Source organism: Abrus precatorius, unplaced genomic scaffold (assembly GCF_003935025.1).
Source record: "Abrus precatorius isolate BTA unplaced genomic scaffold, Abrus_2018 Scaffold6, whole genome shotgun sequence".
NCBI classification, from domain to species: Eukaryota; Viridiplantae; Streptophyta; class Magnoliopsida; order Fabales; family Fabaceae; genus Abrus; species Abrus precatorius.
The window spans coordinates 13,106,207-13,120,232 of record NW_020874406.1 but is presented as its reverse complement, the minus strand read 5'-3'; the positions used below and the strand labels follow the sequence as shown (position 1 = coordinate 13,120,232).

The window sequence follows — 14,026 nt, the reverse complement described above, 5'->3', positions numbered from 1 at the left end:
TCAGGACCCACAGACTCCAACACTGATGATGTGAGTTCTGGATCCAATTCATCAATGCACAGTAGAAGGACCTTGCAAGTAGCCATTGAACTAGCCAAGCGGAAGGATGAAAAACTTCAGCGTTCAAGAAAAAGCATGGTAGGGGGGCCACGTACTAACTCACGGCCAATGCCCATAGCAGCGGCGTCAAATGTCACAACGGGCCGTACCGATCGTGCACCCAGGAAACTCTCTTGGGCTGAGATGCAACAGAGGCGTGAAAAAAACCTTTGCTTTAATTGTGATGAAAAATTTGTTCTAGGACACCGTTGCAGGAATGCACAATCACTTCTCATTGAATTGTGCACAGAAGATAAAGGCATTGATGGCGAGTTAGGAGGCAACGCTGATGTTAAGGAGCATCTGGTGTCATTAAATGCGCTCGTCGAGGGGTCAAGCGGCAAGACATTACGAGTCAGTGGGTTATTGCAACAACAAGTATTTGCGTTGGTGGACAGCGGCTCAAGCTTGAACTTTATAAACCCACATTTGGCACAACAATTACGTCTACCAGTCACTTGCATCAAACCCTTTACAGTCAAAGTTGCCAACGGTGAGAGACTAGAATGTCGAGAGAAATATGAAGCAGTGCCCTTTGTCATTCAGAGCCACAGCTTTCATATGACTCTTTATGCCCTTCCGATTAGGGGATTAGACATTGTCTTGGGAATCCCTTGGCTAGTAAGTCTAGGGCCAGTTACAACAGATTATAAATGCCTCACAATGACGTTTCGCTTAGGAGAAAGGGAGTTCTGTTTGACGGGACTTAACCAGAAGGAAGTGGAGGCAACCAGCCTTGATGTGGTGGTTCGTGAATGGAATCGTGGGACAGAACTATTTTGTCTAATGGGTTGTGGGGAGGAACATCGAATGCCCATATTGCTAGAGAATCAGCATGATAGTCTAAAGAAACTCTTAGATGAGTTTAGTGATGTAATGGAAGAACCGAAGGGACAACCACCAAGTCGAGTGTTTGATCATCGAATTCGACTAATCGATGAGACTAAGGCAGTTAATGTGGCACCATACCGATACGCCCACTTTCAAAAGAATGAAATTGAGAAGCAAGTGAATGAAATGTTAAGCTTAGGCCTCATCCGTCCAAGCACAAGCCCCTTTTCCTCACCCGTACTTTTGGTAAAGAAAAAGGATGGAACATGGAGGTTTTGTACAGATTATCGAGCATTGAACACAGCAACAATCAAGGATCGTTTTCCAATCCCAACAGTTGATGATATGCTAGATGAGTTGTTCGGATCAACTTATTTCAGTAAACTAGATTTACGATCGGGTTACCATTAAATACGCGTTGACCCTGAAGATGTGCACAAGACTGCCTTTCGAACCCACAATGGCCACTATGAATATCTTGTGATGCCGTTTGGATTATGTAACGCTCCATCCACCTTCCAAGCTGCCATGAATGACATTTTCCGACCGCATTTGCGAAAATTTATCTTAGTTTTCTTCGATGATATCTTAGTGTATAGCACCACATGGGAGGCCCATCTAGAGCATCTGAGATTAACGCTCATGATTCTGCGCAAGCATAAATTCTTTGTTAAACTTGCTAAATGTCACTTTGGGAAGGAAGAGGTGGAATATTTGGGGCATTTCATCTTAAAGGAAGGCGTGTGAGTTGACCCGAGAAAAGTTGAAGCCATGGTAACCTGGCAAAGACCAACAATCGTAACCTCGCTTAGAGGATTTTTGGGCCTAACAGGGTACTATCGTAAGTTTGTACAAAATTACGGGATAATTGCTAAACCACTCACGCAATTGTTAAAAAAGGGATGCTTTGGTTGGGGGGAGGAGGCAGAACAAGCCTTTGAAGCCTTAAAAACAGCCATGACATCTACACCAGTCTTAGCACTACCAAACTTTTCGAAAGGCTTTGTGATTGAGACTGATGCCTCAGGCCATGGTGTTGGAGCAGTCCTATCGCAAAGCGGACGACCAATAGCTTACTTGAGCAAGGCTATCAGTGACAAGAAAAAAGCTTGGTCAACTTATGAAAAGGAAATGCTTGCAATTCTGGAGGCTATAAGAGCATGGCGACAATATCTATTGGGTTGCAAATTCCAAATCCACACAGATCAAAAGAGTCTTCGTCATCTTCTTGAGCAAAGGATTACGACCCTGGAACAACAAAAGTGGCTAACAAAGTTGATCGGGTTTGATTATGAGATCATGTACAAACCAAGAAAACAAATAAGGCGGCTGATGCATTATCTCGATATGGACAAACTATGACCACAACAGATTTGGCGGCTATATCTCAGCCAATTTGGGCTTTATGGGAGGAAATAGCACATGCTACTGCAGCGGATAGTTCCCTGGTTGAAATAGTGAGACGGGTGCAAGACAACACTCACCCAGGAGATGGGTATCGACTGAGGAATAGATGTCTTTGGCTTAATGGAAAAATTATCGTGCCAAACGATTCAAGGTTACAAGAGAAGCTCTTGCATGAGTTCCATTGTTCACCATCAGTAGGGCACTCAGGAATTGCAAGAACGTATAAGAGAATTTCACAATCTTTTTCTTGGATAGGCATGAAAACAGACGTTCATCGTTATGTTCATCAATACGACACCTGTCAACGTAACAAGGCTCAAAATCGTGTGCTACCCATACTGGAGGTGGTGTGGACTAATATTTCTATGGATTTTATAGAAGGCCTACCTAAGTCGAAAGGAAGGGATACAATTCTGGTGGTTGTAGACAGGTTGAGTAAATACGTGCACTTTATTTCTCTTACTCATCCTTTTTCAGCAAGAGATGTAGCAGATGCCTTTGTTAGGGGTGTAGTGAAATTACATGGAATTCCTCAGTCAATAGTCTCGGATCGTGACCGTATTTTCTTGAGCCACTTTTGGCGAGAACTATTCAAACTACAAGGGACTGAGCTAAGGACTAGCTCTGCCTATCACCCCCAAACAGACGGCCAGACGGAAGTGGTAAATCGGTGCCTTGAGCAATACTTGAGATGTTTTGTATTTCTACAACCCCGACAGTGGGAACCGTATTTGGCCTGGGCAGAATTCTGGTACAACACTTCATACCATCAGTCTATTGGAATGTCTCCTTTTGAAGCTGTTTATGGTAGGCCTCCTCCAACTTTGGTGCAGTATGCACCAGGATCCGCTTCGGTTCATAAGGTAGATAAAACACTACGCACAAGGGATACAATAATTCAAGAGCTTAAGGACCATCTTGCCATTGCAAGGAACAAGATGAAGCAATTTGCAGATAAACATCGTCGAGAGGAGGTTTTTGAGGTTGGGGATTGGGTATATCTAAAGCTACAACCATATAGACAGCACTCTGTTTTCAAACGAGTGCACCAGAAACTTGCGAGCAAGTACTTTGGGCCATTTCAGATTGCTGATCGGGTCGGTCGAGTTGCCTATCGATTACACTTGCTTGAAACTGCAAAAATTCACCCAGTTTTCCATGTGTCCTTGTTGCGTCGGAAAATTGGGGACCAAACTGTTACCCAACCTACCTTACCTCCTTATGAAGCAGAGGGGAACCCCATTATTGAACCAGAAAAAATCTTGGATTATCGTTGGGTTGCGGGAAGCAATGGGCATAATGAAAAGGCTCTAGTTCAGTGGCGGGCACTTCCAGTTGAGAATGCCACGTGGGAATCCGTACCAGTGTTGCAACAGCATTATCCTGACCTGCACCTCGAGGTCAAGGTGCCACTTCAAGGGGGAGGGAATGATAGGGTCAGACGCAGCACAAGGGTACCCAAACCAAACCCACGTTACGTGGACTAAGTCATATTATTTTATTATTGTTTTTATCCTTTATCGTTTCTTTTATTCCGTAAGTAATAATTCTTGTTAGATCCTTATCTTTTGGCCATCTATTTAGGGAAGTTGTTACAAAGGCCATAGTATTTATAATTCTGTCAATCAGCTTTGGAGAATAATAAGAATTCAGCATATTCATTTTGGTTACTTACGCTCAAAACGTGAGAATCCAGGTACCTTGAGATCGTATCACCTTCCATGTCATAATTGTTGAAAAATATTCATTATCCTTTCAAGTATTGGAGGAGGCCTAATGCACAATGCAATAATTGCAACAAAATGAGACATGAAGAAGTTATATGCAAAAATAAAAACTAGCACCAAGATGAAGAGACTAAGATTGTTGAGAAAGAAGAAGATCATTTATTTGTTGTTACTTGCTTCTTAAACTTTAAATCAAATAAAAATTGGCTAATTAATAGTGGTTGCGCTAACCACATGACTAATAACAAAGAATTCTTTAGAAATTTGATGTTGACTAACATCATCAAAGTCAAAATAGGTAATGAAGATTCCATTTCCCTTAAAAGGAAAAGAGACAATTGCAATAGCAAGCTATTTAGTCACAAATTAATTCATGATATTCTTTTAGTTTCTGAAATTGATCAAAATTTGTTAAGTGTTGGTCAACTAATTGAAAAATGATTTAAAGTTATTTTTGAAGACAAATATTATTTGATTAAAGATGAATTTGATCAAAATATTTTTAAGATAAAAACAAAAAGAAAAAAATTATTCTAAATCTATTAGAGGAAGAAAAAATAACTTTCTCATGCAATGAAAATATTACAATATTTTATCCTAATATCTTGAGTGTTGAAAACAATTTTTCTAGTTTTATGCATAATGCAAATAAAATACATCTCAAGGTTATAAAAAGAGTAGTTAAATATTTTAAAGACACTTGTAACTTAGGTATCAACTTCAAGTGAAATAAAAAATTCAAGTTAACTAATTTCTTTAACAGTGATCAAAGTGACTTACTTAATAGTGTAAGACTGGTTATTGTAAATATCACGTTTTCTAATAAAAGAAGATTTTATTTGATTTTAATTTAAAGCAAAAAGAAAAAATAAAATTTTTGTTTACAATAAATTCACTTTCTCTATTAACAAATTTAAATGACAAAAAAATAAAATTTGTAATTTAAAAAAAAAGAAGTATTAAAAATATACTTTTAATTATTTTTTTTATTTTAGTTTATTAAATCAGTATTGTAATCCTACATTTTAAGATTAATTTAGTTTTATTATTCAAATTTATTATTAATATTTTAATTACATAATTAAAGTTTTTGTTTCTTTGAGTTATTATAAATATATTATTGCTATTTAATAAAGTTAAATTCTTTCCTGAGTTCTCTGCATTTTTCTTTCTTTATTTTTCACTTTTCTGCCTTAAAACCAACAATTTCCATTATGAGAAGAAATATTTATAAGTTACCTGTCAAAGGCAGTGGTTAAAACAGCTATCTCTACATTTGTTTCTCAGAATAGTCACGAGGACTTTTTCGTACAGTAATTCTAAAACCTCTAATTGTATAACAAGAAGGAAACACGAGTATGAAAGCTGGTAGTTTTAAATATTTGATTAAAATGATTCTTACAAGTGAATGTTTGAAGATGTTTAAACTTTATCATAAATTGGTCATATAACGTAATTCACACGCACTGATTCAAGATAATGCTAAATTTACCATCATAACTGCTTCCGCCATTTCCCTTTATCTACAGGTTCAGGTAACCTCAAGATTATACCTGCAGAAAGCAGAAAAAGGAAGCCACATATTATTCGTAATGCATAGTTAGCCAGAGTAAAGTAGCCTTATTTCTGAATTTCCTCTCAACAAGGAATAAATAGTTTTTCTCTTAATATAAAATTAAAAATACGATTAGGTGTTTATATATATATGGGTCTCATTTTTAATTTAATAAAAATTTTATTCATAATTTAATGATAATTTCTCATAATTTTTATAATTTTAAATAAATTTTAACTGATAAATAAAAAATTGTGTTAAAAACGTTCTTCTAAAATTCTTTAAAAAAGATTAATTTTAACTATAGAAATTGAAATCAAATGCAAAACATTTAAGCTACGTATTATTCTTTTACACATACTTAACATGAGTAAAGTAACCATATTTCTGAATTTTAGCCCAGCTATTAATTAATGAACGGCTTCTTTAAATATGTAAATTTTAAAATCAAGGCAAAGTAATTACAGATCAAAATACGATATAGTTTTCTACCAAAAGAAAGATAAGATAATAGCTGCATAAAACGGAAGCAACTACAAATATTAAGCTATATACTATTCTTTTACACATACTTAAACCGAGTAAAGTAACCATATTAATTCTGAAATATTGCCCAACTATTTTATATTAATATAAATTTAGAATTCATTTAATGCAAAGTAATTATAGATCAAAATATGATAAATAAAACATAGCTAGTTGTAAGCAAGATTAAGTCTGGAATATAATTAAGCATCTCTGCTTAAAGAAGACCATTTAGTAGAGAATTATCGAATGGTTGATGACTTCTGATTCCTGGCAACGTTTCTGTTATAATATCGTCTGAATATAAGCAAAACAATGAATTTTTCCCCCTATTTTAATTTGTTTGAAAAACTTTCTGATAGATCAATTGAACTGCCCGCGCCACTAATTTCCAATTCTAAGTAAATTTTAATAAAGTTAAAAAAAATGCTCCACCCTAAGCAGGAAAAGGCAAAGTAGCTACTAATTTGGCATGAATCTTAATTTCATTGTACGTAATTAGTTTTTGATGAATAATTGATTGTACGTAATTAGTAACAGGTAAAATGATAATAAGACATTATTTGATTTCTCTAGGAATATATTCCTTTGTGTTGTTTGGAGAAATCTTATGCTTGCATTAATAATAAAGAGATAGAGAATGTCGAAAAGAAAATAACCGTGTTCGATGTTTCTATAGTAGTCCCTGATTTCTCAATGCAAATAATTAATCACTGCGAGCTTCTCTGATGCTAATCACATCTGGTTGTAGAATAAAGCCAGTTTTATAATTTGAACATAAAAAAGTTAATACTCTATGCAATGTATATAATTATTTATCTTTGTTATATACTACTTATATCTCAAAAATATACTTCAAAAATGAAAGAAAACACTTTTGTAGTCCTATTTTGATGTTGTCAAAACATTTTCCACAAAAACTGATACTATTTTTTCACGAAGTTCTTGGACTTGTGTCTAATGCCGCTAAATTAGCAACCAGACAAACCAATAGGTAGCGAGCATTGCCATGCAAGTGCCTTGATTTTTACTTCATGACAACCTTTCAATTGTAATTCATTCCGCGTTGTCATAGATACCGCTGTCTGAATTTAACCAAAACAAACTTTCTTTTTTTATATTTTGTCTGCCATACTTTCTGTTAGATGGAACCGCGCCACCGCCACTGCTAATTCTAAATAAATTTTAAGAAGACAAAATAATGTTCAACCCAAAACAAGAAAAACAAACTAGCTCATAATCTGACGTGAAACTTGGTGTCAGTGTACTTAATTAGTAATATTCCGTTAAATGCTACCAACACAATATCATTTGATTTGTCACTCTTTTTTTTCAACACTACTTCATATTATTTTGTAAATTTTCGTACTAACTCTGCTAACAAAGAATATATTAAAAATTGTGTTCGGTTTCTGTAACCCCTGATTTATCAAATACAAATAATTAAATTGCTGTGAGCTTCTTTGGAGTTAAGCATGACATGGCAGTTGAACAGGGGAAATGTTTTTTCACTCTTGATACACGAATGAGTCATGGTGACACCACTATTCATCTTAGATATTTATAATTCTTAATAGATTTTGATAAAATAAAAATTTGATCAATTTAAATGATTTTACATTATTTTTATAATAATGTATATTAAATTAGACATGGTTTGGACATTTTGTATATGTATATATTATTCAATTTTTTTATATGAAATTTTATAAAAATAATTTATGGATAGAACCTTAAAATCGTGTCAGCCAATCTCTCTCTCTCTCTATAACATAAAATATAAAAAAGAAAGGTTAAAAAAAATATTATATACAATATGTATTATTTTTTAGTAACTGATTGAATATGAGAGGAGAATAGACCATTACCTGATGCCATTTTGACAAAGTTTTTTGACTTGTGCTGAGATTAGCGACCAGACAAGCCCTAGCGGGTAGCGGGCGTCACCATGCAACTGCCTTATTATATTTCTAACCAGCTAGCTGTTGGCTGCATGTATACGCGTTCAATAGTAATATTCCCTATAGTCATCGTTAACACCCATGTCCCTACACTTCACTCCACTATATAACTGCATGGAGTGCCAAGTTACTAGCAATCCAAGAGCCCCAACATGACCAAAACCAAGATGGAACTTGCATTGCCGCTTGCTCTTGGTCTCATTTTCATGCTGAGTTTATCACCCACTTCAGCACACCAAAATCTAAAATTTGCAGATGCAAAAGATGAACATCATTTGCCAACGAAGGACTTCGAGGGACAAAGCAACTTATTGACTTACATTGTTCACGTAAAAAATCCTGAGGATGATAATTCTCTTCAATCCAAGGACTTGCATAGTTGGTACAACTCGCTTCTGCCAGATAGCACACAAAACCAGCAACGCATTACTTTCTCATATAGTAATGTTGTGAACGGGTTTGCTGTGAAACTGACCCCGGAAGAAGCCAAAGCTCTAGAAGAGAAGGAAGAGATTGTGTCAGCCAGGCTTGAAAAGATCCTCTCTTTACACACAACACGCACTCCAAGCTTCTTGGGGTTGCAACAGGGACTAGGATTATGGAAAGATTCCAATTTTGGCAAAGGGATCATAATTGGAATGCTGGACACGGGGATAGACCCGAGCCACCCTTCTTTTTCAGATGAAGGAATGCCACTCCCACCAGCAAAATGGAAGGGCCATTGTGAATTAACAGGGAAGAGAACTTGCAACAACAAGCTCATTGGTGCAAAGAATTTTATGAAACAATCATCCCTTCCACTTGATGATAGTGGTCATGGAACACACACATCCAGCACAGCCGCTGGAAAATTTTTGCAAGGTGCTAGTTTCTTTGGCAATGCTAAGGGTACAGCAGTTGGCATGGCACCTTATGCACACTTAGCAATGTACAAGGTGTGCGGCTCTTTTGGTTGTCCTGAAAGTGCAATAATATCTGGATTGGAAACGGCCATTGAAGATGGTGTGGATGTACTTTCTCTTTCCCTTGGGGGGGGGGGGGGGGGACCCGAACCTTATTTTGATGATCCAATTGCAGTTGCTGCATTTAGTGCAATTCAGAAGGGAATTTTCTTTAGTTGCTCAGCTGGTAATGAAGGTCCTGATAATCATAGTATATCTAATGAGGCTGCATGGATTCTCACCGTTGGTGCTAGCACCCTTGACAGAAAAATAATAGCAACAGCAAAACTTGGAAACGGTGAAGAGTTTAATGGAGAATCAGTGTTCCAACCCAAAAACTTCACCCCGACATTATTACCACTAGTGTATGCTGGTGCAAATGGAAATGAGTCATCTAGTTTTTGCGCCCCAGGATCCTTAGGGAATGTGGATGTCAAGGGAAAGGTAGTGTTGTGCCTGCGAAGTGAATTTGTTGCAACAGAAGAAATAGGAAAGGAGGTTAAGAACGCTGGTGGTGCTGCCTTGATCCTCATGAACGCCCCAATTGAAGGCTACAGTACCTTTGCTGATGTTCACGTTCTTCCTGCTACAGAGGTGAGTTATGCTGCTGGATTAGCCATCAAGGATTACATAAACTCAACTTCAACACCAACAGCCACAATCATATTCAAAGGAACTGTTATTGGAACTCCACTTGCCCCAGAAGTTACATTCTTTTCTTCCAGAGGTCCAAGCAAAACAAGCCCGGGACTTCTGAAACCAGACATCATTGGGCCGGGCATGAACATTATAGCTGCATGGGCTGAGTCTTTGGACAACAATTTTCCACCATTCAACATAATTTCAGGTACCTCAATGTCTTGTCCTCATCTCAGTGGCGTTGCAGCACTGGTCAAAAACTCTCATCCAGATTGGTCTCCCGCTGCCATAAAATCAGCTATGATGACCACTGCTTATGCACTGAATCGTGGAGGCAAGCCTATAGTGGACCAAAGGCTTCTACCAGCAGATGTGTTTGCCATAGGTGCAGGCCATGTTGACCCTGTGAAAGCAGATGATCCAGGCCTTGTTTATGATATTGAACCAAATGATTACATTCCTTATTTGTGCGGTTTGGGTTACACTGACAAACAAATTGGTATTATTACGAAACAGAATGTGAAATGCTCGGAGGTAAAAAGCATAGCGGAAGCACAACTTAATTATCCCTCGTTTGCTATTCGTTTTAGGTCTCCTGATCCACAGTTCTACACCAGAACGCTCACAAATGTTGGACCCACCAACTTAACTTACACTGTGATAATTGATGCACCTTTGGCAGTGGGAATGAGCATAAGCCCGACTCAAATAACATTCACGGAGGTGAAGCAGAAGGTTACGTACACGGTTGGATTTGTACCCGAAGACAAAGAGATTAGCGGGAAGCCCAAGTTTGCTCAGGGGTCTATCAAGTGGGTATCTGAAAATTACTCTGCTAGCATCCCTATATCTGTTCACTTCGAGTGAAAATTTGGACGAGTAGCATCGCGTTATTATATATAAAAGTAATAAATTAAGATTGGAACCCAAAGTCTCCAGACGTGCAATGGCATCTCGTACCTTACTTCACTTTCTTAAATGCTTGATCTCAATTGCTACTCTCTTAATATTATGAAATTTTTGGTCTTACATAATATTAATCCATTGATACTCTCCCTTTAGTGTTTATGCTTAGTTAAATTGAGAATAACTTGGAGGGGTAGAGCGAATCAAGTCTTGGTTTGTTCAACCCGGTTTAAAAGGGTAGGGTTTTTCTTTTGGTATTGTTCCGCTTTTTTTAATATTTTAATAATTGAAATAATGCGTAATATTATATACAAATTAATAATTCTATTTCTCATTTATTATTTTATTTATATATGTATGTCTCAAAAATACTCTTGAAAACTAAAAGGGACAATTGGTACCTCAAAGTTATACCTAAATTATTTCTATTTTTTTTTAAGATACATGAGTTTTGGTCTCATGCCAAGAAGGCAAAATCAATAAAATAACAATGAATAAAATTTAAATGAAATACTATAATATTCATTTTCTTTCTTGCACTTTAAAAAATTATTAGTAATGGTTTTTATATTTGAACTTCAATTTCTATCTTTATATTTGTCTTGTATTTAAATTTTGATTTTGATTTTTCACATTTTATTGACTAAAATATGATCTCTACTATAAAATAAGGAGTATATATATATATATATATATATATATATATATATAAATAAATAAAAGTTAGTGTAAATATTACACTTATGATTGCTATCGTACACCTATTTTCTTTTTAGAATTAATATGTTAAGGATTTTTTTATTTAAATAATGTAAATTTAAAAATAAATTTTTTACTTTAATATAAACTTCAAACTAAAATTTGGCCACATATCAATAGTTTCGCTAAGACCTATGGTAAAAATATTTTATTTTAAAATTTGTTTTAAATATATTTTACCACATAAAATGCTAAATAACTGAGACTCAACCCGTTTCAAAGATTTAAGAATTTTGCAATAAGATTGGTGAAAATTAAAAATAGTTTCGCCATAAACAAAGTGCAACTCATATAGAGATGACATATGGCACTGAACGTTGTTTGTTTCGCCATTAAAAGTGTGAAAGTCACAAAAAATTTTAAAATAAATAGTTGAGAGTTTTCTAGACGTGACAATATCATAATAATTTTGTAGTTTTTATGGTGAAATTTTTTTTGACACATCTTCGATAAAATATGTCTATTAGTTGACACATGCAAGGCCAAATAATAACTTTTGTGACTTTCATGCTCTTCTCCTTTCCCTATTTTCTTCTTCTCCTTCTTCCTCCCAAGTTTCTCTCCTCCACTTTGTTTCTTTAAAGTTTGTTGGTGCAAGGAGGATTTTGTGGCTAAATTTTCATAATTTTGGAGCTTTTATTTAAAGTATTAATCAATTTATATATTTTTTGTATATTATTTTATATTTTATTTAATATTCTAAAAATATGAACATTAGAAAAAAATAATTTTATAATTTGTGTAAAATAATGCAGGTAATTACGTAATTTAGGAGTGGTCGAACAATTGCAAGAAAGGTTAGTGAATTTTAATTTGTTAATTTTTATAGATTTTTTTTTTGCATAATTTTATTAGTATGATGTTGTATATTTTAATTTTTATTATTTTATAAAATTAGACAAAAGTATAGTTGAATTTAGTAATAATAATGAGTTATATTTGGTTTAAGTGTAACAAATAATTTTTACTGAAATTTATTATTTATTTAAGTATGATATGTAAATTGGAAATATTGTAATTTAGTAATAATGTAAAAGTTAATTTAATTTAATTTATATATAATAATGATTTATATATAGTGCATGTATATATAAGTTTTAAATGTAAATAATAAAATAATTTAAATGAAATTATATTTATATATTAAAAAATAATAACAACAAATTTTTTATATGTAACATTATTTATATAAATTTCATTAATTAAGATGTAATAAGAATTTTTATGTAAATATAAAAAGTATTGAAATTAATGCATAGTTATAATAATAATTATGTTGTTATAAATTTAATTTTTTTTTATTTTCATGTAATAATAATTTATGTATAAATTAAAAAAATTAACTTAAGTTGATATTTGTGCTAATAATCGTGTTAGAAGTATGAATGTTCTAATTAAGATGTAATAATAATAATAATAATAATAATAATAATAATAATAATAATCTGTATGCTAATATTAAAAAAATATTTAATTATGTTAGTAGTTTGAATATTTATAATTTAAATGTGTTCATAATTTATATGTAAATATAAAAAATTTATGTTTAGTTATGTTAGTAATTTTAATAAAGTTTAATTTTGTATAAAAATTAGGTTAGTCATTTAAAATTTTTTTAATTAAGTTGTAATAATAATTTATATGTAATTATATTAAATAATTTATTAATTGTTGATATTTGTATAAATAATTTACTTACAAATTAATTTTTTTTATTATGATATAAAATAATCTGTAGGTAAAAATATACACTATTGTAATTAAGTTGATATTTGTATTATTAATTATGTTAGAAATATAATTTTTTTTAAAGATGTAAATGAATATTTTATGTAAATATATTAAATATTTAAGTGAAGTTGAAAGGCTTTTTAAAAATTATGTGGGAAATTTTAATTTTCTTTATTAAAATGTAATCATAACTTGTAAGTAAATATAAAATATATATTAATTAGGTTGAAATTTGTATGTTTAGTTACGTTGAAAATTTAATTGTTTTAATTAAGTAAATTCTAATAATAATTTGTATATGCAGTATGTATATATAAATACGTAAAATAAAATTAATATAAAATATAACTTCTCTAAATCTTATTTATTTGTTTTTTTTTATGTATAAATGATATCATCTTCACGACAAAATAGGGTTGTTAATCATAGGCTAGAGGATTCATCACTCTTAATGTTTGAAAGTATTCATAGCTGTGAACATATTTGAGATGGATGTTATTACCCATTGTTGAAAGTGAAGAAAAGTCAATTTATTCTAGATGGATTAAAGGGTATTTCGGAAGTGTTTCGCATTTGGAGCTGGTCGATTTTATTGGAGTAGCTAACATATGTCAGTTTTTGCTGGACGTGAGATTGATCACTGCATTAGTTGAGAGGTGGAGGCTCAAGACGCATACCTTCCACTTGCCCCCAGGTTATTATATTTTTACTCTTCAAGATGTTGCTATCCTGTTAGGCCTACGCATAGATGGGAGACTGGTTATAGCATCCACTAGAGGTAATTGGGCACAGATTATTGAAGATAACTTATGTATTAGACTAAGGCCTGATGCGTTTGTAGGGAGTTTCTTAAAGATAAGCTGGTTAGATAAGCACTTTACTCATATTGCGATGCATATCAAAATGCCCTTCAAATTACTCATTTTGTTAGGGCATATATATTGA

General features: G+C 33.5%; 1 protein-coding gene across 1 annotated transcript; it reads left to right on the top strand.

The window, feature by feature from the left end:
* The first annotated feature begins 8,257 nt into the window (after nt 1–8,257).
* LOC113869862 (subtilisin-like protease SBT1.7) lies at nt 8,258–10,552 on the top strand. Its single transcript, XM_027506363.1, has one exon. It carries the CDS (start codon nt 8,258–8,260, stop codon nt 10,550–10,552), a length of 2,295 nt encoding a protein of 764 aa, XP_027362164.1.
* The last annotated feature ends 3,474 nt before the right edge of the window (nt 10,553–14,026 follow it).